Genomic DNA, 27,076 nt, shown 5'->3' with positions numbered 1-27,076 from the left:
TGGTCTTTTATCGACACCATATTGAGCCAACTCCCGCGAGCATGGATTGCTTTCATTGTTAGGTTTAGGGTTCTTAGCACCCAAAAATTTCAGTCTATCATGTATTTATGCTAAGAACCATGAACCTAATAACGAAAACAATCCATGCTTACATCAGACTGACAAAAGCGGGGCTAAGCTCATTATGGTGTGCAATAAGTGAGACCCATGTTTATATTCACTAAAAAAAAATATTTTAAAATGGCAGAATCTAGTACCAGATCAAAAATAAAATTAACAGCAATCTTATCAGTTAATATATCTCGTCCATAAAATAAATATTTAGAAATTGGATAAAGATGATGTAAAAAGGATTAATGAATAGGTAAAGTGGGTTTTAGTGTAGGTTTCACACAAACTCATCATCACATAAAAAAACTAATTCAGTGTGTTTTATTGTTGATACATATAAAAATGAAATATGTTTGAAGACTACTCTTATAGTGTGTTATTACAATATGCTCTAATTCATCTGTTTTTTTTCTATATCCTACAATACATATCTATCACCTATGGACATTTCAGATACTTAACTCAAAACATTTTCATTTTTTTCAAGAAACTATAAACACCAGGAAGCATGTACTTAATGGCCACATGTTTATCAATTTAGGTGTCCCGTACCACTGTCCATGTCAAAGCATCTTCATTCTTGAGCAAGCTTTCAGTTTTCGATAACAGTTCCAATATAGATGGTCACTGGGCATCCAAAATTAATAGACATGCAAATTTTAAGTACATGTTAAACATTTATAAATAAAAGACGACTGAATACAGTGACAACCTTGATTTTACATTTTTAACAAAAGCAAGAAAAATGCAGAAAATTCTATACATTTTTGCACTATTGAGAGCATGAGGATTAAATGTATAATTCAGAAAAACGTAAAATCAGGGTAAGCACTGATGTTATTCTTTTCTCTAACTTTCGATCAAACATGTAACCCTTTTTCATAAACTTAACAAAAATTTCATTCCCATTTTTATGATATTTATTTTTTTATCTTAGGACCATCATAATAATAAAAGGTTAACACTTTAGGCAAATCCAGGTTTCCAAATTTGTTACAATACCAGCTTTTTTTTTTTTTTCGTTTGATGTTTGTTACAGCAAACTTGACATGCAGCTGAAGGCAATAATATTTAAAAGGGAAAACAATAAGTTTGCAACAGTTTCTTCCACTGCCTAGAAATTACAGCACAATGTTAAATGTGCACTTCATTTTAACTTCAACTGGTATGACAATATGCAATGTTATTGCAAAAACTTTTATCAAAAAACATGAACTGCACACTGAGTATAAAACAGTTCACGTACATGACAAAACCACCAATGATTTTTACTAAGTCACGTACTTTTCTTCCCTAATGCTTTTTGCACTTGTTGCGCTTTCGACTGCTTTGCCGCTTCTTTCACTGCAAAAGAAAGAAGCAAAGTTATGTGTGTGTCACCGGTTTCAGGGAAGTTTCATGTCATAGCAGTTTTGTGTGTTGCATAAACTTGCATTTCTTTGGTCACCCTTGTTGCTCTGGTGAAATCTCCCAGATGAAGTGACAAGTGCACTTATCAGCTGTAATTAATGTTACATATTGTATAAAGGGCTACGCTTTTGTCATTTGGGATATGACTGCTTCTGTTGGGCAAAGTCCACACTTGGAGATTCTAGAAAAAAGGTAAAGTTTCCCACACTATACGTGGGTTGGAAATTTAATAGTGGCAACACAGCTGTATCTTCTCGCATATACCACATGTTAGTTTGATGCCTAAGCTACCTTCCAGTAAATGGACTCTTCCTTCCAACAATAGGCGCATGCGCAGTGGCAAGAGGAATCGAGTATCATTAGAGTTGGCAGTCTAGACCGCTCCTTTAAACCATCAACTTCCACATTGCTAGCAACGGTTGTATGCAATGCTGGTGACTACATCAAACGACTGTAAAAGTTTCACAGAGGTATCTCTTTCATATCATTTGTAAATTAATAGTTGCCACTAATAAATTTCCAACCCGTGTATATAGTGGGATGTGGACCCAACACATTCTTCTCGGTCGTTTTTGAGCAAAAGTCACAATCTGGTATTGATATAATATTGTTATTACTGCGAAAAGAAATGTGTTCATGAAACTGTATTAAACTGAACAAGATACACAAATGCCTTAGGACAAAAACACCTGTAAGATTAATGTATCAATGGTCAAACTCCTTTGAAGTGTTGACTTCATTCTTGACATGCAGTTGGAGTCGCTGCCATGTGCATTGTCTTGCTTGCCTCAGTATTTCAGGAGTGATAATTCTGAATATGTGGGTAATTTCTGCTTTCAATCCTCAAAGGAGTTCATGCAAGTTGTACTAATCTTTTCCTTTACAAAAAGAGGCCACGTGGAAGATCAAAACCCTTCTAACCAAAATATTGGAATTGACTGACCTCTATCGCAACACAGAAGCATATTACCAGACAATGTATGTGAGTAGATTAAACCTACAACTTTTTACATCAATTTTGCTTTGGAATGATAAGTTCACTGTAGATAGTATCCAATTGTGACTTTTGACCCAAGGTGAACCATCATTGACATTACATTACCAGCTTACAAATGCTTCACAATATATTAAGTAAAAGGTACGAATTTAGTGGAAAAATTCTCGTTTTGTCATTCAGACATTGAAGGCTTGAACAACAACGAGATATGCACTGTTTTTGGAAGTTCGTATCAAGCAAATATTAACCCTTAACCTTTAGCTGCCAGCACCACGAGGCAGCAATTAACATGCCTTTTCTTGAAGACTATACTCTATATTTCTTTTATTAATCTTTAGTATACATATGAAGGTATGATATACTTGAATTACAAAACAATACATCCATTGTTACTGCTATGCCCTTTGTTTCCCTTTTGTTACTATGGGATAAATTGAAGATAAAAGGCTATATCTGCTGATAAAAGGCTATATCTGCTGAACTACTGCATCTTTTTGAACAATTTAAATTCTAAATGTAGGAATAAGTAAAAAGCAACATTTTAAGTAATATCCAAAAATTAAGGGTCCAAGGGGGGCAAAGACCTAACGTTCGAAATACGAGCCGTAGCGGCGGGAGTCAGATCTGGGAGCCCAACGATCTAAATGAAAATTCAAATAGTTTGTTCCCACACTATTGCATTAGCACCGACTTGTATCCCCTTTTTGCGTGAATCACGATAATAACATATTTGATGTTACTACTACTACTACTATTATTATTATTAGCACGTTTATCCTGGTGCTGCCCTTCCCCAGACAAAAATTGCTGGTTATGCCTATGTTCTCTATTGTAATATGCCCTTCTTTCAGCTTTTACTGTAATAATAGGTCATTACAATCAACGATTTCTTGGGGCGCCCTCTTAAAGAAAATTGCCAGAAAATTGCTCTTAGAGGTCCCAGTCCATCAATATTTATCATGCCAGCGAAATATATCGTGTCCAAAATTAATTAAAAATCATATGTCCCTTCACAATATTTGAAACTTGAACCCTTGATTGAAAAAAATCCTGGTTCGTGTATCACTTCACTTAAATACAGTGCTACCCCGTTCGTTATACCAGTAAAATGCACCTTTGCTAAAAAGGATTATGATCTTCATGAAAAAGTAATAACAGTATTGCCAGGCTTGGAAATAGATGTCTCCAAGATATTTATTGAGGTGATAATATAAATCGTGTTCGCGATATATGAATATCATTACCACGTTTTGAGTGCTAGCCAAGACCATGGTTCAGGCAAGGGAATCACAATAAACGTGGAATGTTTTAATTTATTTTGGTTCTCGTACATAGTCGAACGACTAATATCTGATTTTCTGCATAGGTCACTACAACTCAACTTTTTAGCGTTCGCAGATAAGCTTTAGTTTACTTCTCACCTTTCTCTCTGTCTCTCTCTCTCATGTCTATCGTTCATAGTTATAGGTCTTGTCCAGTCTTATGGCGGGAGCCTACATGCTGGCAAGGGAAGTGGGGAAGCGACCAATCCAATGTGATAAAATGCAGCAACCTGTAGAACAAGGTGCATGCAGCACTTCTTCTCGATGTCATAACTCTCCGTGCCACCCATTTTGTATGATTGGTCTGCTGAGTATTCACTGCTCCCTACTTCCCTTGCCAGCATGAGGAACGGTTAGTTCATTAAACTCTCTCCAGCCTAACTATTGCCTATTTTTGTGAAAGCAGGAAAAGGTTCTTAAAAGTCCTTGACTTGCCCCGAGTTCATAGCTTCCTGGAGTTGAGGCCTGCTCGAGAAAAGGTTATTAAAGACACCCGCCGCAAGAGTAGACAGGAGTTATAGCCAGAATGACGAATTACTGAAAATCCTACAAGTCTCATCTATCTGTGTTCTTGGCGTAAAACGCTTACGTAATACATTAAAACTTGTGTAGTTCTAAAAATTCACTATAGGTGGCAGCACCTGTTCAGCTATTCTCGGCAGTTTCTTGTATCACACCAGTAGTGGTGATGATGTAACAACAGCGCAGGTGAACCAGCAGTAGGTCACTCGCTCTCGCTTCAACCAGTCTGCCCGAGTTCTAATCACGCGTCAGCTTGATGCGGAAGCAACACCAGCTTCGGCAAAATTCGAATTGGGGCTTCCGTATACTTGGCCCATTTCGGCAAGTGCGATGCCTGGGGAAAACGTTCACGTAGTTGTAAGTACCGTCAACGAACTATAATACATTAACTACTGACGATATTACGTGCAATGAACGAGGACGCTTATGACTGGGGGAGCAAAGTTGGAAATTCACCTCCACGTTTCTTGGGAGTCAATAAGTATTCGTCAATTACGCAATTACGAGGAACATCATATTGAGGTGCAGTACAAAGGTATGAAACTTATTTTTGTCAAAAAAGTGTGGCCATTATACTTAGTGTTATAAGTGGTTTACTACTGATTTTGGTGAAAGTGTAAAAGTGTTCCAATTCTACCTTTCTTATGTAATTGGCACGGCCGTTACACAAAACACAGTTAAAACAACGTCGTGAGTTCCTCCCCCTTTTTCTGATGCGAACCTGGTGATTGAGAATATTTCGCGATAGCATTGCTTGTCGAGGAAAATTATGTAATTTGCAATTCTCGTGCTGAGCAAAGTAAAAAGTTGGACCAAAAAATACTGTACAATCTTGTAAGATGAATTGCAGTTTCTTTAAAAATTGTGAATAAGTCGTGTTAGACACGAATTGATTAAAATAAAGTGAATCATTGCAAAAATGCAACTGGTCTAATCGAGATGTGTGACAATAGGTGCATAATGCATTGCTAACGCACTTACAATACCAAAGAAAGTAATTTGCCCCTTTTATATCATTTTTTTCCTAAAGAGCATCTAATTTAATGGGTAGTAATTCTAGTGCTGTTTATATACCAAAAAAAAAGGAATAACTTTTAAGGCTGTGTGATAAAAGCATTGAGGTTGTTAGTGAGCAATATAAATGAAAGCCATGTTAGGGACTAATGACAAATTATGTATTGAGATTGCCGAGTGTTGAACACTGGCGAGTTTAATTGGATTTTCTTGCTGAGCAAGAATGTAATTTAGTTTTAAGCAAAATTATAGGTGCTAAGTTCTTAAAAGTTTTTTGAAGTGCGTTGAAAGAAATTAACTAACTTTTATAATTGTAAAGATAGCATTTGTTAATTAAACGCACGATGCATTGTTGAATAAAAAACAAGTATTCCATTAGGGTTTTTGGAGATTTTTGGTTGTAACAAGAGTGAAAGTCTAGAATTGTTGGTTGGTTAGCGCGAAAACCGCAAATCTGAAATTTATGATATGAATGCAAGTTTTGCATCAGATTATTGACGCTTGTAAAAAGAAGTAATGTAATTGTTTCCAAGATGCTCGTTACTATTATAATCTTGTTGTTGAAAGATAATACATTCTTTGAATAAATTTGTTATTGACATTAAAAGAGAAACAAGACTACAGTAATTTAACCTTACATAACAAATACTAAGTGTGGCCTAATTTTATACGTGTGCATATATTTATACATGTGTAGATACGTAATTGGTAACCAGTGATAAATGAAATTTAGTTGTAAGGAATAACAGTACATTACGCATGCGTAGAGGCACATATTTTTGGTAAATAAAAAGGCAAAATTTCGGTACAAAAACTGAGTCAATTTCGGGTTCAAAAGCGGTGAAAAAATGGATGAAAAGTGGTATATAAAAAGACATATTGGTTTTAAAATTGTGAAAATAATCCTAAATATGATTTAAAAACCACACTTATTCCACAGAATTAACATTTCACTTCTAATAGCACATTTATGTAGTTATCAGAGTATTAAGTTTATTTCTGTGTAAAGGAGTCCATTTTTGCTTCTCCAATATTAACAGCAGAATTAATCAATTTTCCGGGAATTGCATAACTCTCAGGATAATTCAGACCTCGGAAGGTGTCGCGTCTGTGAATAAACCCTGAATTTCGTGTTTAAGAGTTAATTTCGCTTTTTGCAGTTCATTTCGCATTATTTCGTGACAAAATATGGTCACAAAATGCACCTCACACCTTTCAAAAACATGAAAAATTAACACTACAATGTGTTTTTTCAAATTTCGTTTTTTCGTCAAAAACGAAATATGCATGCCCCTACGCATGCGCAATTTTGAAATTCTTGTCACGACACTTCTTTTGCAGCTGGACGTTCAAACCCATGCGAGAACATAAGCATAATGTGTAGAAATTGAATTTTAGTTATTCTGCAGTATTTGGAGATGCGACTTTCGGTCCAGCCAAACAATGTTAATATTGATGTGCTGTGAACAACACGGCAAATACATCACGTAGCTTCCCCTTTATTTTTAGTAATTTTGTACGGTCTTTGCTAGTAATACTTTTTGATCCCAGCCTCAAGCCATTTTTGGTATTTTGGTAGCAATATTATTATTGTCCTAGCAAGCCAACTGTTACAAAGCAAATTTTGCAAACTTTATATGAAATAATATTGTGACAAGGGAAATAACATTTTTTTAAAATTATTTTGGTTGTATTGGAAAATGATCCCAAGACTACTTTGAATTTGCAACATAGGTAATTACCATTAATCTTTGTACAATATTATTTACATACTAATTATTGCGTTTCCATTTTATTCTCGCCCTGCTAAAGTATGTGCAAAGTACAGATCTTACAACATCGTGTTTTTCATCCGAATGTGACGAACCAAACTTATTATTTCATGAAATACTCTTCTGTTTTTGACTGGAAATGCAGCATGGAAAGAGGGACTATATATATCACCGGCATGATATGTATCGTGGGGACGATATATATCGCTGACACAATATGTATCATGGGGACGATATATATCGCCAACATGATATGTATCGTGGGGACAATATATATCGCCGACAGGATATGTATCATGGGAACGATATATATCACCGAGACGATATGTATCGTGAAGATGATATATCGCAAATATCACGATGCAGAAAAAATATCGTATCATATCGTCTGTGACGATATATTGCAATACCTAATTTCAGATATCATCCATCCCTAGATATAACCATTAAATTGTGCAACGTGGAAATTTCAAATTTCATGTAAGTAATCATATCAATATTTAATAAGGAACAAATTTGGAGGGAAGCACGACAAAAGACCACTCTATGAGGATATGTAATGCACATACTGCAACTTTCGTAAATATCCGAAATAACGGGGTTTCGAAAGTTGCATAATTACAGAAAATTTCGAACTTTGGGCCTTTGCCCCAGCTTCCCTCCTGGATGTCGGATGTTACTTTTTGCTCATTTATACATTCAGAATTTAAATTGTTCAAAAAGATGCAGTGGTTCAGGAGTTACAGCCTTTGTCTTAAATTTATCTCATAGTAACAAAGGGTTTTTCAAAGCGGCACTTGTTAATAGTAGTAAAAATGAAAATATTGTTTTGTAATTTGAGTACACTAACAGTATTATTTTATAAATGAACATCATGCAGCAGTATATACTCAGATATAAACTATAAAAGAATATAAAAACAAACTGAAATCACACTTTTCACATAAAAAAATGTCTTGTGACAGCTACGTACAGTTATTACGTAAGTTGGGGGGCTACTGCATATCATATGTATATTAAAGATAAAAAATACAGAACTGAAATACAGTGTGTAGTTTTCAAGAAATGGCACGCTAATTGATGCCGTGCGCTGCTGGTCAAAATATCGGCCATCCAGTGTTAAGTGGTATTCATGGGGTGGTTGAAATTTCGACCATCTGATGGCTAAAGGTTAAACTTCCCGCTGAAAATGCACTCGGTGTTTAAGAGTTAAAGTACTTTACATATTAGTTTTTTAAAAATGATAACTTGTATAGTGAAACTTCCAGACTAATAGGTTTTTAAAATGCAATAATGAATGAAGAATAAAAATTTAGTAGAGCTGGCCACAGAACAGCAAATACTCTGGAGGGAAAAGGATTACTATTTTTCATCTAGTCATCATTAGTAATAATAACAGCAGCAGTAACAATGATGTACATTTCCAAGCAAATTTCGCCAAAGCAAAAATTTAAATCTGCATGCTGATCAGGAGTGTGTAAATTACTCAATGTGTAACTTCTAAAATTGACACTGAACCTCAGCACTGGGCTCTAACAACTCCAAACCAATGTCAAGGATTTTTATAGTTATAGAATTGGGGGATTCACACACCATTCCGGCAAATATGCCATATCTAGTGTTTTTTGCAGAGTTATACATTCAACATTTAACCTCCTGTATAGTTACTGCATTCAGGGCTATTGTTTATGTTGGGCTGTGAAGGCTGATTACTTAATTTCTACAGAATCAGTTTGATACGGTATGATCTGTCTGTGCTATTTTCATATTTTGACCTGTTGTTGAAAATGAAGGAGGACATGATACTACAAAGAGAGGCTTTCTGAAAAATCACATTTGAAAAAATATTGTGAGGAATATTTGTAAGTGGTACTGTACTCATCACTTGATCTAAGTACATGTCCATTTGCTCATAAACAGTTCATTACAAATATCAATGTTTAAGAAACATTTTCTGTAAAATTTTGGATTGGGTACAGATTCCAGCATGTCAGTGTTGACAATCGTTGCATCTTCATTGTCCCTTTCACCATCACTACTCTTAACATGTACAGCCCGTTACTGTACTTAACCCAACATTATATATGATGAACATCCCTTGGTTAACAATGATAGTTTAGTGATGACTACAAAGATATGTGAGAGTTGGTGCGGTGCATAAGTCTTGGCAACATTTTTTTTTTTACTCATAAGTAAAATGGTGGAACCACACATGACCGACTGTATGGCTCTGAGAACATTACTACAATACCTGAAGGTGTTGCTTCTTAACAGTTAATGCACAGAGTATTGTCACGTGCCAGTTCCGACGACACAATGAAAAATGCAAGGAAGAACTGTTTCCCGAGAGCAACGATAGATGGCAGCACGTCATATAAAGAAGAGCAGAGCTCATTGTAGAAACTAGGAGCGGAGAAGAGCGATTATATATATTATAGTAAATGCAAAATATATAAAGGAAGAGTATAAAAATTATAGGAGTGAATAAAATGTTGTAAATAGCCAATTAAGATAATTAAGAATATGCTCTTATATGAAACAATTACGAAAGTTAATAAGTGAGCAAATTAATTCAGAAATGTATCTCCTTTTGATCCTAGTGATCAAAATTTGATTCAGTACCTCTGGCGAGGAGAACATCCGTCAGCTTTTGTGTTTGTCCGTCCCTCCGTGGCACTGTGTCCAAATTAGATGCCCCGAAGTACTTACGGTTGCGCTTCTTATTAGACGCACTGGGCCATAGGCAACGCTTGCTGGTAGCAATCCTGGGCTATTCCCCTTTTGGTCGTTACAAAGAAGGTGGCGCTATTGTCAGTTTAGATGCCCCTAATCTTTCTATAAGTATAGCTTGTGAAGCAGGGAAAAAGCGCATATATGTAATGAATGAGATTACGCTTTAAAAGGAAAGAAAATAAATTAGAAGAAAGAAAACAAGAAGCCTTTTCCAAAATAGGAGGAGGAAAAGAAGAAGAAGCCTTTTCCCAAAATAGAAGGAAGAAAACAAGAAGAAGCCTTTTCCTTAATCAAAGATAAAGAAGAAGAAGCCTTTTACCAAAATAGAAGGAAGAAAAGAGGAAGTAGCCTTTTCACTATTCAAGGATAGAAAAGAAGAAGCCTTTTACCAAAATAGAAGGAAGAAAAGAAGAAGAAGCCTTTTCCACAAAATTGTGAGAAGAAAAGAAGAAGATTTCCTTTTCAATTATACATATATTTATAAGAAGAAAATAACAGACGTAAATTTGGAATCAGCATATATAAATATTTCAATGTATATACAAGCTTCGCTATATATTTTCTCTGTATTGTGTACAGTTTTTAGAATATAGATCCGCATTTTAACTATATCCTCTTGGCTATAAAATGCTTTCTTCTTTGGAATTCTCGAATAAATTCTCAAATAAAGAACCTATCCCCTGAGATTAAGATATTTCTGTAGCCATGGTAAATAACATTTTTGTTCGTACCCCCCGGGTTGTAGCAGTATTGTTTAAATTCCTGAGAGACAGCATGTACCGAGATTTAGGGAAAAGCGTACTTACTCAATCGCTCCTCTTCTCTACGTTTTGCAGCTTCTTCGCGTTGCTTCTTGATGATCGCTAATCGTGCCAGATCGGCACGAGCTTCGTCCGTCTTTCCCTGAGCATGCATTCGCTGGTAGTTTGCCTGAGCTCTCTGCTTCTCCAGCTCCTCCCTAGTAAACCACAATCCAAAGTAAATACTTGCACAAACATATTCCTTCAACGAATAAGCAACAAGTCAATTTTTGCAATTTTAGTAGTTAAGCCAAATACCTTAAGATTCTGCTATACCTTTGGTGCATCTCGGCAGGCATTTTTTTTTTTTTAATTCTGAAGAATTGCATCTACTAAGAATTCCTTCAAGAGCATTCACACAAATCTTTTGTGTGACATATAATAGTCTTACAATAACATTGCAAAAGCAATTCATGCAAAGATTAACTGGAACATTCGAAGGAATTTTGAGTACTGCAGCAAGGTTTCAAAACAAGAGTCCCGCACCATGAGGAAATTGGGGAGCTACAAATGAGTAGCATAACCCAGTCATGAAATTTTACGACGACGGTTGGTTCAACGTGCTACCACATGTCACCCCATAACTGGTAGGATGATCTCCCAGCTTTCGAGGTGGGAGTGAGATGGGCCGCCGGTAGTTAGGCCCAGGCTCTCAATGGGCTGTTGCACCATGGATTATTATTTGTAAACAAGAAATTTTTGAAGGTCTGCTCAGCCACACCCCTTAACTACCATGGACAGTCTCTCACACTTGAATTTATCTTTTACTTTATTTCTCCCACTCGTCCAACCACAAGTGAACCTTCCTCCATACCTTTCAGTTTGAATGCTTGCTACATACTGTCAAGGTCACGAGGTCTCACTTTTGTTCAAATCTTATTGAATTCTATTTTTGGCAAGCAATCTGACAGATGTACCATAGTAGTTACGTTTCTTTGTTTTATCCTTCAAATGACTCATCACTCATTTTCAATTCCAGCAAAAGATTACATATTACTTTGAACTACCTCTCTTCCCACAACATAAAAATGTAGAAACTTTGATTTTGGAATTTCAAAAAATAAAGGAGCCATCGTTGTAATTTTTGACAGATTTTCTTCCTCTGTTATGTTTCTTGAACTAAACAATAATAATCGAAAACTACTTTAGAATAATCTTCTATAACAATGTCGTCACGTGAAATGAGTCTTAAATTAAAAATAGCAATAACAGGTAGTTTGCAGTTCAAAATCAAAACAAGGGTCTGACAGACCCCTCCATAGCAGTTGAGTGATTATCAACATCCATAGTATTTAAGGCTCAGCTGGATTTTGGCCAATGCCAGGGCAGCTTTTTTCGAATTTTCATCTCCTTGTGAAAAATCTTTATGATACTCTAAAAACTAAAAAATTACATCTGCTTAAAATTCCTTCTAGGAAATTGACGTGAATCTTGGTGTGGTTTGCTTTCACTGTTTAGATATTTTCAATAGTTTTGTGGCTGCGTAAGTCTATTAAACTATTGAAATTATCTAGAGATGAAATTTTTTAAAAAAAGCTGCAAAAGTCCAGCCATGCCTTGGCTGTCTCGATTTTATCCAATGCCAGCAAATTTGTTTTCGGTATCTCCTCTCCTTTGGAAAAACTGCTATGATATCCATTACATATGCTTAGAATTCCTTATAGAACATCCATGTGAATCTTATCTAGATATTAGCAATAGTTTTGTGTACTATATGTCCAGAATATAAATGCTAGGTTGATGGTGGCGTTGCAAGCAAAACTTCAAAGATGAAAAATTTTGAGGTCAAATGTGTTACTGAACACATCATTTTCACCTCAAGTCTTTTTAAACTAAGATATTCTCTTTTCTGTGAGTTGCATCCCGATCTCCATGGTGGAAGAAGGTAAAAAAAATGTATCGGTCTGGAAAAACAACTACATCTGAAAGAAAATATACGGGATACGTGTGTTTTTGGTTTAATGGGTCTTTTAAATAGCGAGCTTTTTATTAAATTGAAATATGTCAAGGACTGTTTTTAAGTGTTTTAACCCAACCCTCTACCTAACCCTCATATTACACTTTACAACGCAGCATTATGTTTTAGTGCTTAGAAAGAATTATGAACCTGATGAAGTGGGCAGTTGTACCTAAAACGTCGTTCTTCAACAATTGCATAAGTAGTTCTTAAAACTAATTTTATACTATTTTTAGTATTGTTCATATTATATAGTGAGTAATACGCACCCAGCCACAATATGTTACCGATCTCCGATACGGGGAGAAAACCGAGTACTTTTGAGAAACTGAGGATTAGGCTTAACCGAGTTTTAATTAGAATTGGTTTTCTTAAACAATGGAAGAAATTGGGTCTCTTACCGGGTTTGTTAAAATGTTCAACTGTCTACCTAGGAAAACTGCAAGCTGAGCATGTGCAGTTCTATGATTGACAAGCTTCGTGATCTCTGTCTGAGCCCACAATTCACATAGTGAACGCGAAGGTTTTCTCAGCAGTATGACGTTATCCTTGGTTGTTTTGCAGCAGGGTGCCCAAGAATTTGTAAAGGAGGTATATGCAGTGGCGTATCAAGGGGTGGGCAAAGTGGGCGACCATCCGGGGCCTCTCGTCTCATGGGGTTGATACAAAAAATGTATTAAATAGAAGTGAGGGGTAAAAAGATGGAACAGAATTTTTGTACGCAATAAAATTAAAACATTCTGTTTTTATCTGGCTTAAAATTCTAGTTAAACGTTATAATATGTCAAATCAGGGGCGTAACATACAGGCTCTATGCCTAAGGGGACCTGGAAAAATTAAAAATTATTGCCATATTTCTCATATGTAACATTTTTGCAAAAAATCACGATATCTTATGTGGACATTTTTATCCATTTATTCCTTTCTCGAATAAAAAACAATTTCTCTTGTCTTTCTTCTTTCTATTGACCTTGCACTACCGATTTTATTATGTTAATAAAAAAGCACCTTCAACTGCCACGACGCAAGTGCGAGGCATTTAAAATGCTTGGGTCGTTTGCAACTCAAGAAGGCATAGGAGGACAATATAAGCAGTTCTTACTTCCTTCCTACAGCTTCATATTTCAGCTCCAGGAAAACAAAGAAAGACATTATTAGAGTGAGTGAAATTATTAAATATAATTTTCTATAATTTATTATATAAATATGATAATTTGCTGAGGTATCCCTGAAGATTTTGTTCGTGTCACATTGAGATTTCAAATTTAAAAACAGTTTGGGGACTCGTATTCTCATCTCTCCCAGGACCTCACGATATTTTGCTACACCATTGCGTATATGGGTTGTCATTGTTCTTCTATTTTATTTAAAAAGAGTCAACTCATATTTTACCTCACAGGGTGGGCCTCAAAGGGTTAAGATTTTCGCCAATATCTCTGTCCACCCTATTGCCTCCTGTTAGAAGTAATTTAGCATTGGAGAAACTACATGAAAAACACATCCTAAGTGGCATCGACGAGGAATTAGATTTATCGTATTTTGCTTCTTATAAATGTCGACAATACACTAATTCTACTTAATAAAAAATAATCGGCTCTAAAAGAGGTTCGAACCTGCGATCTTCAGACAACTGGGCCAGGCCTTTACCACTTTCCCAATTTACCACTCCAACAAAGTAACATGAAATTTTATCTTATGTATCGTCAGCAATCTTGCAAACGTTGTTAACATACACTAATTTATTTTTACAAGCTGGAATAGACAAAGTCTGCAACTCAGAACTAGACTTCTGTGGCAACTTATTCTCTCCCATCTACATTACTGTGACAAAACTCACGTATTGTAAATGTGAAGGGGCCTTGTTACATGTTGCAAATAATTTCTCATACCATTGTTAGTTCCAGATTTGGCCACAGCCACCAAGCATTTAGTTTCTCGACATATAGTACCTATTACACTATTGTGAATATCTAGCCACAGTGAAAGTAAACCATAAAAAAGATAAACGTGAATGTTCCAGAATGAATTCTAAAATTTGCAATTTTTTACATTTTGAAATATCATAGAGGTTTTTCAAAAAGAGCTTTGCTAGTGTCGTCCTAAAGGTTCAGCCAGGCCTACAATTGTTTTATTACTGACGCAGGATTGTTTTATTACTGACGCAGGTTTCTTATCAGTTGAAATGTGAAATATAACAAATCATAATACAACTTACCTTTCCTTTCGTGAGAGCTCCGTCTTAACATTACTATCCAAATTAGTTAATTTCTTTGTTTTCTTCTGTACTCTGTTAGGATTAGAGATTTCTATCAGGCCTTCCACGCCTTTATTCTTTGGCTGCAAAGAAAGACCAAAAGTTAATATTTTCCACAGAATGGAGTGTTACATCTCTTTATATCACCCGAACAGTAACATTAGATTATGTATTCAGTGAATACTCATTACGTGGATAATTTTCTCATGTTTCATAGATTTTTGAACTTGATCCAAAATTCAAAAGCTCTATTAGAAACTACGTGGATTGCAGATCAACTATTTATTTACAAATGATACAAAAGAGAGACCTCTGTGAAACATTTACAGACGTCCGATGTAGTCACCAGCATTGTGTTTAACTCATTGCCAGCGATGTGGAAGTCATATCAGCACCTGTTTTGTTGATGGTTCGAAATGAGTGGTCTATTGCCTTAAGAATCTCTGGAACCGTTCGGAAGCGAATGCCATGAAGTGGTTCCTTCATCTTAGGAATCAAATCAGAGTCACAGGAGATAGTAGAGCACCTGCCAGCCCCATCAAGCTAATAAATCAGCCACAGTCACTACATGCGTCCGAGCATTGTCTTGCAATATGATGGGAGGATTCAGTAGAAAGTGTCGATCTCTTCTTTCGCAACACCGATTCTCTGCATGCCTCATGAAGATTGATTGAGTTGGTGTTTTTAAGTCCGCTTTATGCACAAGTAAGGCTAATCGGGACTGGACCTACATTTTAAAGTGGGATCCGAACCATGTGCCTCCACAGGGTACCAAACCCTGGACCTCTTGCTTACAAGGCGACGACGCTACCACTGCGCCATTGGGGAGACTGCCTCATGAAGACCATGATAACACTGTCATGCAATATGGCCGTGGCAAAGATATATAGACTGCTAGATACCTGACTCTGAACCGACAAGTGAAGCCAAACAGGAAGTCTCAGTGTACGGCAAGAAGACATTGACTGTATGGGTGGTAGCCTTGAATAAGGTTATTTCTAGCAGCCCATGTAACTGCACAACCCGACAAAAAACATGAATGGATGTTTCCTTTTATAGATATGTATTTATTCATTGTGTACCAACATTTATACTGTGAAATTCAGAACTATTATACATACATTACTTGTAATGTGGGAATGAACGAAATGTATTCAGTTCGTGTTTGGCTCTACAAATTTTGATACTTTTTTTATTATTTGTGGGACAAGTCACATATAGGTTATGCTATTATTATTTCCCAACACACACACTTGAGATCGTTTGTGTGTGTGTACGAGTAGCCTCAACACAGTTTGAATGAAAACCTCTGAAATTGTCTATTAACTTCTTAGGAAAAAAGGCAAGAAAGACAAGTATTTTTATTTCAATCATGGGAACATTATTTTTATAACTGCTACGCATCAATGGCATAGTCGCTTAACTTCTCCAGAATTAAAAAGGTAACATGGGTAATTATTCCTTTTTCATATAGTCTGCCTGTAGTGTCCTCTACTCAGAGTTACCCTTCCACACAGTTGCCATCACGTTCGATGCATTTGTGCCAGCGTTTTATCCAGCCCTCAAAACCAGTTTGGAAAAATTCCACAAAACACTCCCTGCCCCACCTTTTAGAGCTGTTTTAACCTCCTGTAGGTCATCGAATCTCATGCCACGAAGTACAGACTTCGCTCAGACTTTATGGTATCCCCAATCATTGCATGTGCTGACCCATAGGACATGTGCACTGCATCATGCACATCCTGGATGGTGATGTGTCTATCCTCTTGAATGAGCTCATCATCCCTGTGGCGGTTGTCGTCGGTCAACGACGTTGATGGCCTGCCACTCCTTGTCATTTCCATACTTTCGGTTTCTCCCACTTTGAACTTAACTACTTAAGTCCGAGCTAAGTCTGTGCTTCGTGGCATGAGATTCGAGGACCTACAGGAGGTTAAAACAGCTCTGAACAGTGGGGCAGGGAGTGTTCTGTGGAATTTTTCCAAACTGGTTTTGAGGGCTGGATAAAACGCTGGCACAAATGCATCGAACGTGATGGCAACTGTGTGGAAGGGTAACTCTAAGTAGAGGACACTACAGGCAAACTATATGAATGTTCATTGTTTCAATATTTCCATTATTAAACGAATTATACCTCAACAGGCAAAACTTTTTGATACCTCCTCGTACATACAGGAAGAAAAATTTTGAAGATTTTACAGGTACACTGAATGGTAAGGACTGGTGTGAGTTGGGTTGTAATATGATTTTTGCAAGCAGTACAGGCAACAATAAGAAAATTGATAGCTTGTTATGAAACATGCATACACACATGGAGAAGAAAAATGATTTTTCTTGCCAGAAGCAGTGAACATTCAATATACTTCGTACATAATGTGTGCGTAAGAATGCAGAATTCTTTACATAGAAAATGCATCTATTTCAGCATGATACAAATGTAACATGGAAAAGAGGAAGGGAGTAAATAGATAAAATTGATGAAGTAAATGGAAGTTGATACGGGATACATCACTTCCGGTAATTATACTCCTGATAATAAATTGTTACCATCAGCAGCAATAGTAGTTATGCAGCAATATATGTGGGTACACAGTATTAAAAACCAGCTCCATTTGGTTTGATTTTTTAAGCATCGCATCTCTGACACTTTCGGCTAATCGTGACAATGAGGATGAAGAATAGCCATGCCCAGGCTGGGAATTGAACCAAGGACCCTTGGCAACAAACATGCTACCTGTAAATATCATACACCATTTCTACTGATTTATCATTACAGTAGAACTCAGATTTTACATTTTCCCGCACTATACATTCAATTCCCATGGTCCCAGTAGAGCTAAATGCTATAACATTTCCCCGAATTTTACATTTTCCTGTATTTTAAGTTTTTTAATCTTGGACCCCTGAAGAATGTAAAATAAAGATTTCACTGTAATTACATAATTAAATTGTATATTCATACCTCTACATCTTCTTCAGAAGATCCAGACTCGGACTCAGATTCTTCTTCCTTCTTATCGTCTTCCTCCTCCTCCTCCTCATCATCTGTAGTTGCCTCACCTTTCTTCTCCTGAAATAGAAGTCGCAATCAAAGGTGCACCCTTGGTACATGTTGCGTATTTTCTAGGGCTAAGCTGATACAGGGGGCATCATATTGGAAAGCATTGGATGGAATTTATTTACAGATACTTATTTGTTTTTCAGGGTGGCCACTCTAAGACCATGATAAAATTCAAATATAACTCCCGGTTTTCAAGGCGAACTTTCCAAAACATCAAGGGCACAAACACGTACATTAAAAATATGATAATTAAAGGAGCATAGTTTACATTTGCCATTTCACATACTCAGATTAGAAATACATATACAAACACAAACCACAAATGTTACAGGATATACTAATGTACAAAAATGTGTTAATTGTGTAAGAATTTCAAACTGAAATTTACCTAATCAACTACAAGATATCTTAGTTTGCAATAATCTTCAGTCGGTTAGATTATTGTGCAAATGACACTAACAAAGCAAAGAAATTGAGAGAATTCTGTTTTGTTTTCCATGCAACTTTTTCTTTTCCTTCCCCGAAAAAATAATGGCTAAACTGTGAAAAACTTGCTTCAGGTCATTAACCTTTTGCATTCCGAGCGTCTCGATCGAGATCCTACATGTAACCCCTTGCATCCCGAGCATCTCGATCAAGAGCCTCTAGCATGTTTGTAGTTTTTACATTATAATGTCGCTATTTTTGGCTCGACCTGCGATTTTCTTCTTTTACATTATTGTTAACATATTCAACAATTATGACTCTTGCACGTCTTGGTGTCGAACAAAAAAAGGCAGGAAAATGGCAGCTTTTTTTTGTGCAGCTTCCTCACAGAGGAAAAAGAATTCCGACAATCAAAGGCTGGATTTGTTAGCAATTCTTTTCTTCCACCACTGGAAACTGGGTGAAAAGTTTGCTTCTCGGTACCCAAGGTCATGAGGAATTTTCCCCATGTCGCCACAAGGGGGGAAGACGGGCTGAGGAAAACTGCACTATTGCAAAGAAAAGTTCGAAAGCAACACGAAAACAGGTCTTTGTTGCCAAGCACATGTTTTTCAAGTTACTGCAATGTGACCTGCATTGTCTAAAAATAGAAAGGTGCGCAAGATGCAAGAAAGAGGATGATTTGGCATGGTTTCGTCACCCCTTTCCTGGCTATCGTTCTAGCAACATCCTGTAGCTCAGCTGTGGTGGTTTCATGCATGCATCAGTTGGCTTTTTTTGTGTGAAGTTTGTTATACGACCTCATCAATTAGTTTGTGTGTGTGTGTGTGTTTGTGGGAACAAGCTGTTCAAGCGCCATTAGTGCTAATAATGCCTGCAGTGTTTCCAAAAGGCTTATAGTTGACCATGGCTTCTCCAAGTGATCTTCGTTCGGATGAAATTTGAGATGAGTTTGAGGCAATGGACACGGACTCAGAGTGGGAAGACGAACAACTTGACATTCCCTCTGACATATCATCAGAATCTGATGATATGTCACAAATACGTGACACACGTTCCCCCTCTCCTCCTGCATCTCCTGTCGACTGACAACCCCCACCCCGAACTGGAAGGACTACTCCCAACCTGCAGCCTTTCCTAGGACAGACTGGACTGAAGGCTCAACATATTGACAACAATTCCTCTCCTCTGGACTTTTTTACGCTGACTTTTTCAGAGGAAATCTTCCTTCATCTGGTGACTGAGACCAACAGGTACTACCGCCAGCATATCGCAAAGCACCCAATGACAAAGCCCGAACGTGACATGACCCTTGATGAAATGAAGACTTTCGTTGGGTTGACGTTACTGATGGGACATGACCACAGGTCAGAATGGCGCGACTACTGGTCTACGACACCCCACCTCCACACACCATTTTACGGACAGACGATATCACATAACAGATTTCTTCACTTGCTCCGATACCTACACTTCGAGGACAATACGAAGAACCCTTCCCCCCCAAGATCCCAATTTTGACAGGCTGTGGAAGATGAGGTTTGTCTTTGACAAGATCAATGATCTGAGCTCTAAATGCTACTATCCTACAGAGCATTTAGCAGTCGATGAAGCTATGGGTTGTACAAAGGCAAAGTCATTTTTAAACAGAATATTCAAAAGAAACACAAGAGGTTTGTAATTGTATCATGAGTGGTAGTTCTTGTTAGAGGAGTGTTTGTGGCTAAATCACTGGGTAGGCTGAAGAAAAAAGAGCTAGGTGGAAGGCCTGCTTTGGGGGGGGGGGGGTAGATGATAACGTTTAGCAGATTACTTGTCATACTGATGGCTGGTACCGAATTGGAAAAAGTCACGCCACGCGTGTTAGATGTACGTGAATGACTTCCAGGTATTAAAGTTATGTTATAATTTGAACCTATGTATTTTATGTCTTGCATAAGCGTAGATAGAAGTTATACACACAAAAACAAACAGTAGTATCATTCACCCCTCCAATAACAAACAGTGAAAAAAGAGATTCTTTGTAATTCAAATACATGACACCTCACCCAGATAAACAACATTCTCAACATTTGCTTCTAGGAGCAGGTAGCCCTATGGGTGCAAATAATCACCATGCAAGTCCGATCTCCAACAAAATGCCACTGAGGTCGCCAAAATTTTGGAAGACAAAGTCCTTAAAAATTATTTTTTGAAAAAAAAAAAAAGATAAAAATAGTTTTAGTAAATTTATTCTAATTGCAATGCATTTTCCTGTTTTTAACTGCTGGTAACTTATTATTGAAGGGTTGGGGGTGAAACTTTGATCAATAGTAGTTATATGTTTGTAATGAAAGATGGCATTCGTTTTTGAGGAAAAAGTACTGATTAATACTGTTGTTGCATCTAGAGTAAATATATGAACACAAGATCTATCACATCTGTCATTTCAGGAAATTAGGTACTCATTTACATCTTAAATTAATAGCACTGACCAAATTGTATTATTTTCTCTGAATTTCTAGACCACCCACTGAGAGGAGGCAAATTTAGTACAAGAACTTTATCTGTTCTTCTTCATTTCTCGTTTACAACAAGTACGGACTTGTATAGTGTATTAAATAAATAATATGATGTCCAATGACACAGCATGGACTGATTTTGATCCACTTTTGTCAACACGAACATGCTGGAATAATAAAATATGTTCATCATGAATGAACCACTAGCACTTGTTGCTGTGAGGTTGTGATCTATATCGTAAATACCCTTGTTAGTAATGTCAACCCCAGAACACTGTGGATGATGACTGACAATAACACAGCTAGCTGGTGATACCTACAGAGAAATCAAAGAATGTGCCAAAAATAAACAGCACACTAAACATTTCAGGTGTTGAGTTGCAAATCTTGCCTTCATTGCAGTTTGCATACGTGCAGGAAAATGATCGAAGGGAAAACTCAAAAGAAAAGATTTTGCAATTTTCACTGTCTTATGTATTAACTTCGATAAAAATGTGGGAGCGATTTTACAATACCAGAAACTTCCCCAATTTTGTTCATATTACGCATACTCAATAATTTAGGGCTCCTATTCATGAATTCGCAGTTACAATTTGGAACTCACGTGTAGAACTTGCAATGACACTCTCGATTTCTCAAGAAAACCAATGTTTATCGCAAGATTTTGTGTTTCGGATACTTAAAAAATGAAACATATATTCCACATTTTACTACAATGCATACTACTACTGCATACTACTGTTTCGGATACTTAAAAAACGAAACATATATTCCACATTTTACTACAACCCCAAATTTTAACTATGTTAACCTAACCTAACCAGCCTCAACCGTGCATGGTTCGAGGGGTGTAAGGCTAATTGCAACCAGGGACTGTCAAAAAATGTCAGCACTTGAGCGACAAATTTTAACCGCAGAAATGTGATCAAGTGCCCTAAATTAGTAAGTATGCGAAATATGAATGAATACCCCCGTATTATCAATATGTACCCAACCTAACCTTAGTGAAAAATGCCTTTTTTAAAAACAAAGCTTATGATAAAGAGGATGTTTTTTTTCTCTCTTAACGTACCACGCCGACCGTCAAAAAACGTCAGTTTCGTAGCACGTAGTATTCAAAATATGAACGAATACCACCGTTACAACTTCTTCACATTATTTTACAATTTCTACACGTGCACACCAAATCTTAACTATAGATACGACATCAGGACTCCTTAATTAGTGAGTATTTGTATTATTAACGAGATTATGGCATTTTCTGGTATTGTAAAACCATACCAAAATATGTTGTTCTGTTTTAAATAATAGAACAATGTAATATTCTATACATTTCAGTCACTAGTTTTTCAGAAACCAAATTGAATTCTTTGTAAATTATATTTATATTTAAGGGGTTTTAATTTAATTTCTGAATATTAAAAATGAGTATTTTAATGAATTAGGTTGTCTTATAGTAAATGTTTCTTTACCTTACAATATACAAAATACTATTTCTTGATTCGAGCATTATTAACACTTTCAACTTGAAGTTACTCTTATAAAATGTTATAAAGAGTGAGATTGTTTAAGCAAAATAGGGTATATTTTTACAATACCAGATGTATCTCCGATTTGTTTGAAATTCGGTATACTTACTAATTTTGGCCTCCTAATCGCAAATGTGCAGTTAAAATTTGGTGCTCACGTGTAGAAACTGCAAGAAAACAGCTTCAATTCTCGCAATCATTCTCCGGATAGAAGTGTGGGAACCATATTTGTTGATATGGACAATTGACGTTCGCAATCAGTTACCGTGGCGATTTCATACTTGGAGAGCACGCATCGTGTTAGAATGGCGGAAGGGAGCAGTAAAAAAGTTGTGAATCTTGGACAGATCGTTAGGTGCAGTGTGGAGGAGGATGGCCGTGGGCTAATTAAGAAACTTATGGATTTCGGTGTTTTGTCCAAAACGATCCCACAGAGAAATGCGTCGAGGATGAAAACAACGGAAGTGAAAGTGACAATCACGATGTAGAAGAGGATGTGAAATGCGAACTGATTTCATTAGAGGTAAGTTTATCAACAGTGCATTTTTCGGTAAATAATGAGCAATTGTGCCGATCGTGGACCACTCAATTTCGCTTATTTTGAAATTTCTACACGTGAGCGCCAAATTTTAACTGCAGATTCGTGATTAGGAGGCCAAAATTAGTGATTATGCCGAATTTCAAACAAATTGGAGAAACTTCTGGTATTGTAAATTCGCTCCCAAAATAGCTGTTTTATTTTTTTTAAAAAAATAGGTTTATGGATTTGTGAAATTTTACACTATTTGGAACATTTCTGAGAACTGGCATTGATAGGTACCACAGTTCGAGCGACATATGAACTTAGAAAAATATTCAATATGGCGGGCTCTTTTTCAAAATGGCCATTGCCAGCATGCAGATAGCCAATTGCTCCTTGAATTAAAGATTCTTACATAGTATAAAAATTAATCCTAACAACTCTCCCACTTTTAACAAAAAGTATAACAACTCAATAATTATTAAAATTTTAGCCACTGGACTAATAGGTATTATACCATCAAATGCAATTGGAGGCATTCTTTTTAACCAAATAAATTTGGAAATCAAATACAAAAGTACAACAAAACAGAAAAAAAGGTTACCCTCCACTGCCTCTCCTTTTCTTCCTTCTTTCGTTGTTGTTCTAATTCTTCTGGATTTGTGAAGCGCCTATGCTTCCCCTTATGGCTGGTATATTTTCCTGAAAACAAAAGCCATGTTCAAAGCACAATTGAGACACACCAGCATAACATGTGTGGTGTAACATGCAGTCTATACGATTCTAGACTAGCAATCACATTCATCTCCAAACACATTTTTAAAACCATGAATGTGACAACATAGTCTGTGTGCATAAAAACACTAGACAATATTGTGTTTCGAATTTGTTGTTATGAAAATGGAAATTCGCTTGTATCAAGTTTAGGAATAATGTTTCTAACCTAATAACTTCCTGCAATTTGTATGCATTCACAAATATATATCTGCCTTAATATATTGAAAAAATAAAGAGTGACTATTTTCAACATGTGTTCAAGCCAGATTTTAAACTGCATGTGCATGATCTACAACCTGGCCTGGCCTGTTTCACGGAAGTGTGTGTGTACTTTTAAGTTTTTGATGTGTATGATGCTTGCATCGGTGTGCATTTATTTTCGTGCAGGAGACAAGTAGTCTTTTCCTGCATGCCATGGAGTTGGAAAAATACTGCAAGGTGTTCTGATATGGACTAGTGCTGTTAGTATGTGACATGAAAGGTAAAATTTCGGTATTGGTCCCAACACCTCTCACTAGTTTCTTTAGTCATTTTTAACATTCGTACTTATCTATTCTGCATTACGAAAGATTTTTCAAGGTGGTATTTTGTTTTCATGAAAATAATTCCAATTTGTGACAAGAGGAGTAATTATTGTTGTTCCTTATTTCGCTTCCGTAAGACACAACATGGCAAGACAGCTTGACTAGCGTGGTACACGATCATTGGGTGTGCAGTGTTTCCAACCTTGTCAACCAAAAAATCCACACGAACCATTCATGGATAGCCCCACAAACCATGCACGGCAGGGTTAGGTTAGGTTACGTTAGGCAAACATAGTTAAAATTGTCATATTTTTGCAAAAAACGGCATGGTTGGAAACACCGACAGGGAGTTACGTCATCAAACATTTGCAACATTTGGTTCACGTAGTACAAGGAAATGAAAGGAACGACAATTGTGCATCGGAGATATATTTCTGTTCAAAAAGTCATGATTTCCCGGTGAAATAGATTCCACGATGAAAGAAAATACCTACCCGAACCTCTAAATGCTACAGAAACTAATTTCTGTAAGTAGTTTCTTGTGTAAAAATGAAAAAATCTGTTGGCACCGTATCAAATTTTTACCACATGAATTAAGTATGAGGGTTTATTAAGTTCCTAAATGCTTTTGTTCTGATCATGGAAGTTCTGTCTTCAGCACTTTTTGCTATTCTCTACCTGGTGACAGTAGTAATTGAACCAATTTTTAATTTAAAGTAACTTTTAATAACTTCAAAAGTAAATTCAGCAATACAATACAATGTTATGGTATGATTCAAGTAATTTCTTTTGCTGGTGAAAATAGCCACAGATGATGTTCTTAGGACCTGGTAGTAATATGCCTCCCCTTCGGCCTGTTCATAAAATAAGGATATTATATAATACCAATTATTCAGTGAAAATAAGCCTACATGCTATTCTCGCCACATGGTGAAAATACACACGGCCAAAAAATAATAATTTTCAGATTACGTCAATTGTTACTTATATACAATTGGGACCATTTTATCAGTGATTCTATGGCATGATGCAACTTGGCACACTGACCTATCTTATTCTTTGGGATTTGCAATGTGTAATTAATTGTGATAGAATTGAACACTACACATGAAAAATCTCTTATGTATATTTATGAACTTTTTTAACTACCTATTCACATTTCGTACACATTAGTACTTTCCTATAAATTATCATAATTAAAATTTTAGATATAGAACAAAGCATTGTGTGGAAATACGTCTCGCTGTTGTTTTTGCAATAGACAAAGAAACAGAACTTGTGTAATGTTTAGTAGCATATATATTTTAGTAATTTATTCATTAAAACTGCCACATGTCTGCTTCAAAGTTAGTACCCATGAAATGGCTGCCGTAACTAAAATTATTAATTAGCACAAACTCTTGTATACTATATATCTAAAATTTATTACCTCTAGGCATATCTATGTGCACTTGAAACTGATCACTACAAATTTATAATTATTAAACCAAAATTGTAGACTTTGCTACTGCAAGACAGTTGCGCAGAGTAGTTGTTTAGTGTCACAGTTTAATACCAAAAAACACAGATTACAAAGTGGGTCTCACTTACCGCACAACACTTGAGCAACCTTGTGTTCTGACGTCACGGGAAACAACTGTTTAATTTTAGGCTAAGTGCTTACGTTTCAGGGACGGCGACAGGGGTGGGCACGGGTGGGCAAGCGCCCACCCAAAAATTCCTGTGCCCACCCGATTGCCCACCCAATCAAATTCAATAAGTACCTACATATACTTGATATGAATGATTCGTTAAATAAGTGTATTCTGGTGTTCATAACATGTATATTTTACTTGTGAATATTATCTATGCTAGAAATGTTAACATATTATCAACCCATAAAAAGCCAATTTTGTCATTAGAAAGTGAAAGCAATTACTAGAGCTACTGAAACAAAAACTGTGATCAAATTAATACTTCCATGTTTAAAAGCAGTTAGTAGGCTTAGGAGGCTCAAAATTATTATGCTGGGTATGATCAAGATTAGATCAGAATTTAGGGTGAACTTGAGGGCTGCAGCTCCGGGCCTCCACATACGTATATAAATCCCGGCCTGGGTATGGTTAAAATAATCTCCAAATAAACAAATAAAAACATCATCTTAGCGTTACTTCCTCCGGTAACACAATACATTATTTCAACTTTTTAATTATTATTATTATTATTAGAATAATTTAATCAAGAAGACTTAATTGGCCATCTGACACGAATGGTAGAGGAAAGAAGAGTTTATAGGATTCTTGTTGGGAAACCTGATGGTAAGAGACCATTAGGAAGGCCAAGACGAAGATGGAGGAATAACGTTGAGATGGACTTAAAAGAAATCGGCAAGGATGGGAAAGATTGGATTGATCTTGCTCTGAATAGGGGCAGATGCAGGGGCGGCGCCAGAAATTTTCGACCGGGTGGGCAGAAGATCCATAGTGATAGATTAGGGTGGGCAGTATAAATGTAAGACCATGTGTGTACATAAGACGTATGTATCCCCCTCTCTCTTACACTCCCGATTTTCCTCTTACTTTTTTTCCCTTTCCTTGTTTTCCTCTTTATTCTTTTCTAATCTATTCTCGCATCTTGTTCCATTTCCTTTCGTTTTGTCTCTGATGGACACAATTATTTCAAGGAAGTGTTTACACATGCGCAGCCATACCCCAGCCATACATTCTAATCAAATTCTTTCATGCATGTTAATACAGTGAAATAAATGTGAATTAGGTTTAAGCTTGTGTTGCAAATACAAGGCACATACTTGATTTTATGTATTCGGTGACAATGATAGAAAGTGCCGTGGTAGACAATCGTGAAGT

General features: G+C 36.4%; 1 protein-coding gene across 1 annotated transcript; it reads right to left on the bottom strand.

The window, feature by feature from the left end:
• Nucleotides 1-409: 409 nt before the first annotated feature.
• Nucleotides 410-25,790, bottom strand: LOC145989906 (uncharacterized). The gene is made up of 6 exons (XM_083125404.1): nucleotides 25,660-25,790; nucleotides 23,534-23,631; nucleotides 17,855-17,962; nucleotides 14,854-14,975; nucleotides 10,688-10,839; nucleotides 410-1,455 (listed from the first exon to the last, which is right to left on the bottom strand). Exons 1-6 carry the CDS (start codon nucleotides 25,667-25,669, stop codon nucleotides 1,388-1,390), a joined length of 558 nt encoding a protein of 185 aa, XP_082981530.1. The 5' UTR covers nucleotides 25,670-25,790; the 3' UTR covers nucleotides 410-1,387.
• Between the last annotated feature and the right edge of the window lie 1,286 nt (nucleotides 25,791-27,076).

Source organism: Lepisma saccharinum, chromosome 7 (genome assembly GCF_977018435.1).
Source record: "Lepisma saccharinum chromosome 7, izLepSacc3.1, whole genome shotgun sequence".
Lineage (NCBI taxonomy): Eukaryota > Metazoa > Arthropoda > Insecta > Zygentoma > Lepismatidae > Lepisma > Lepisma saccharinum.
This window is presented reverse-complemented; position numbering and strand designations above follow the sequence as displayed.

What these genes read in the sequence shown, in the direction of transcription:
- LOC145989906 (XM_083125404.1), bottom strand. An exon ending in CTTCTGAAGAAGATGTAGAG is followed by an intron (nt 14,976 to 17,854) that starts GTATGAATATAC and finishes CTTTCTTTGCAG; the next exon opens with CCAAAGAATAAAGGCGTGGA. An exon ending in GAGCTCTCACGAAAGGAAAG is followed by an intron (nt 10,840 to 14,853) that starts GTAAGTTGTATT and finishes GTGGTTTACTAG; the next exon opens with GGAGGAGCTGGAGAAGCAGA.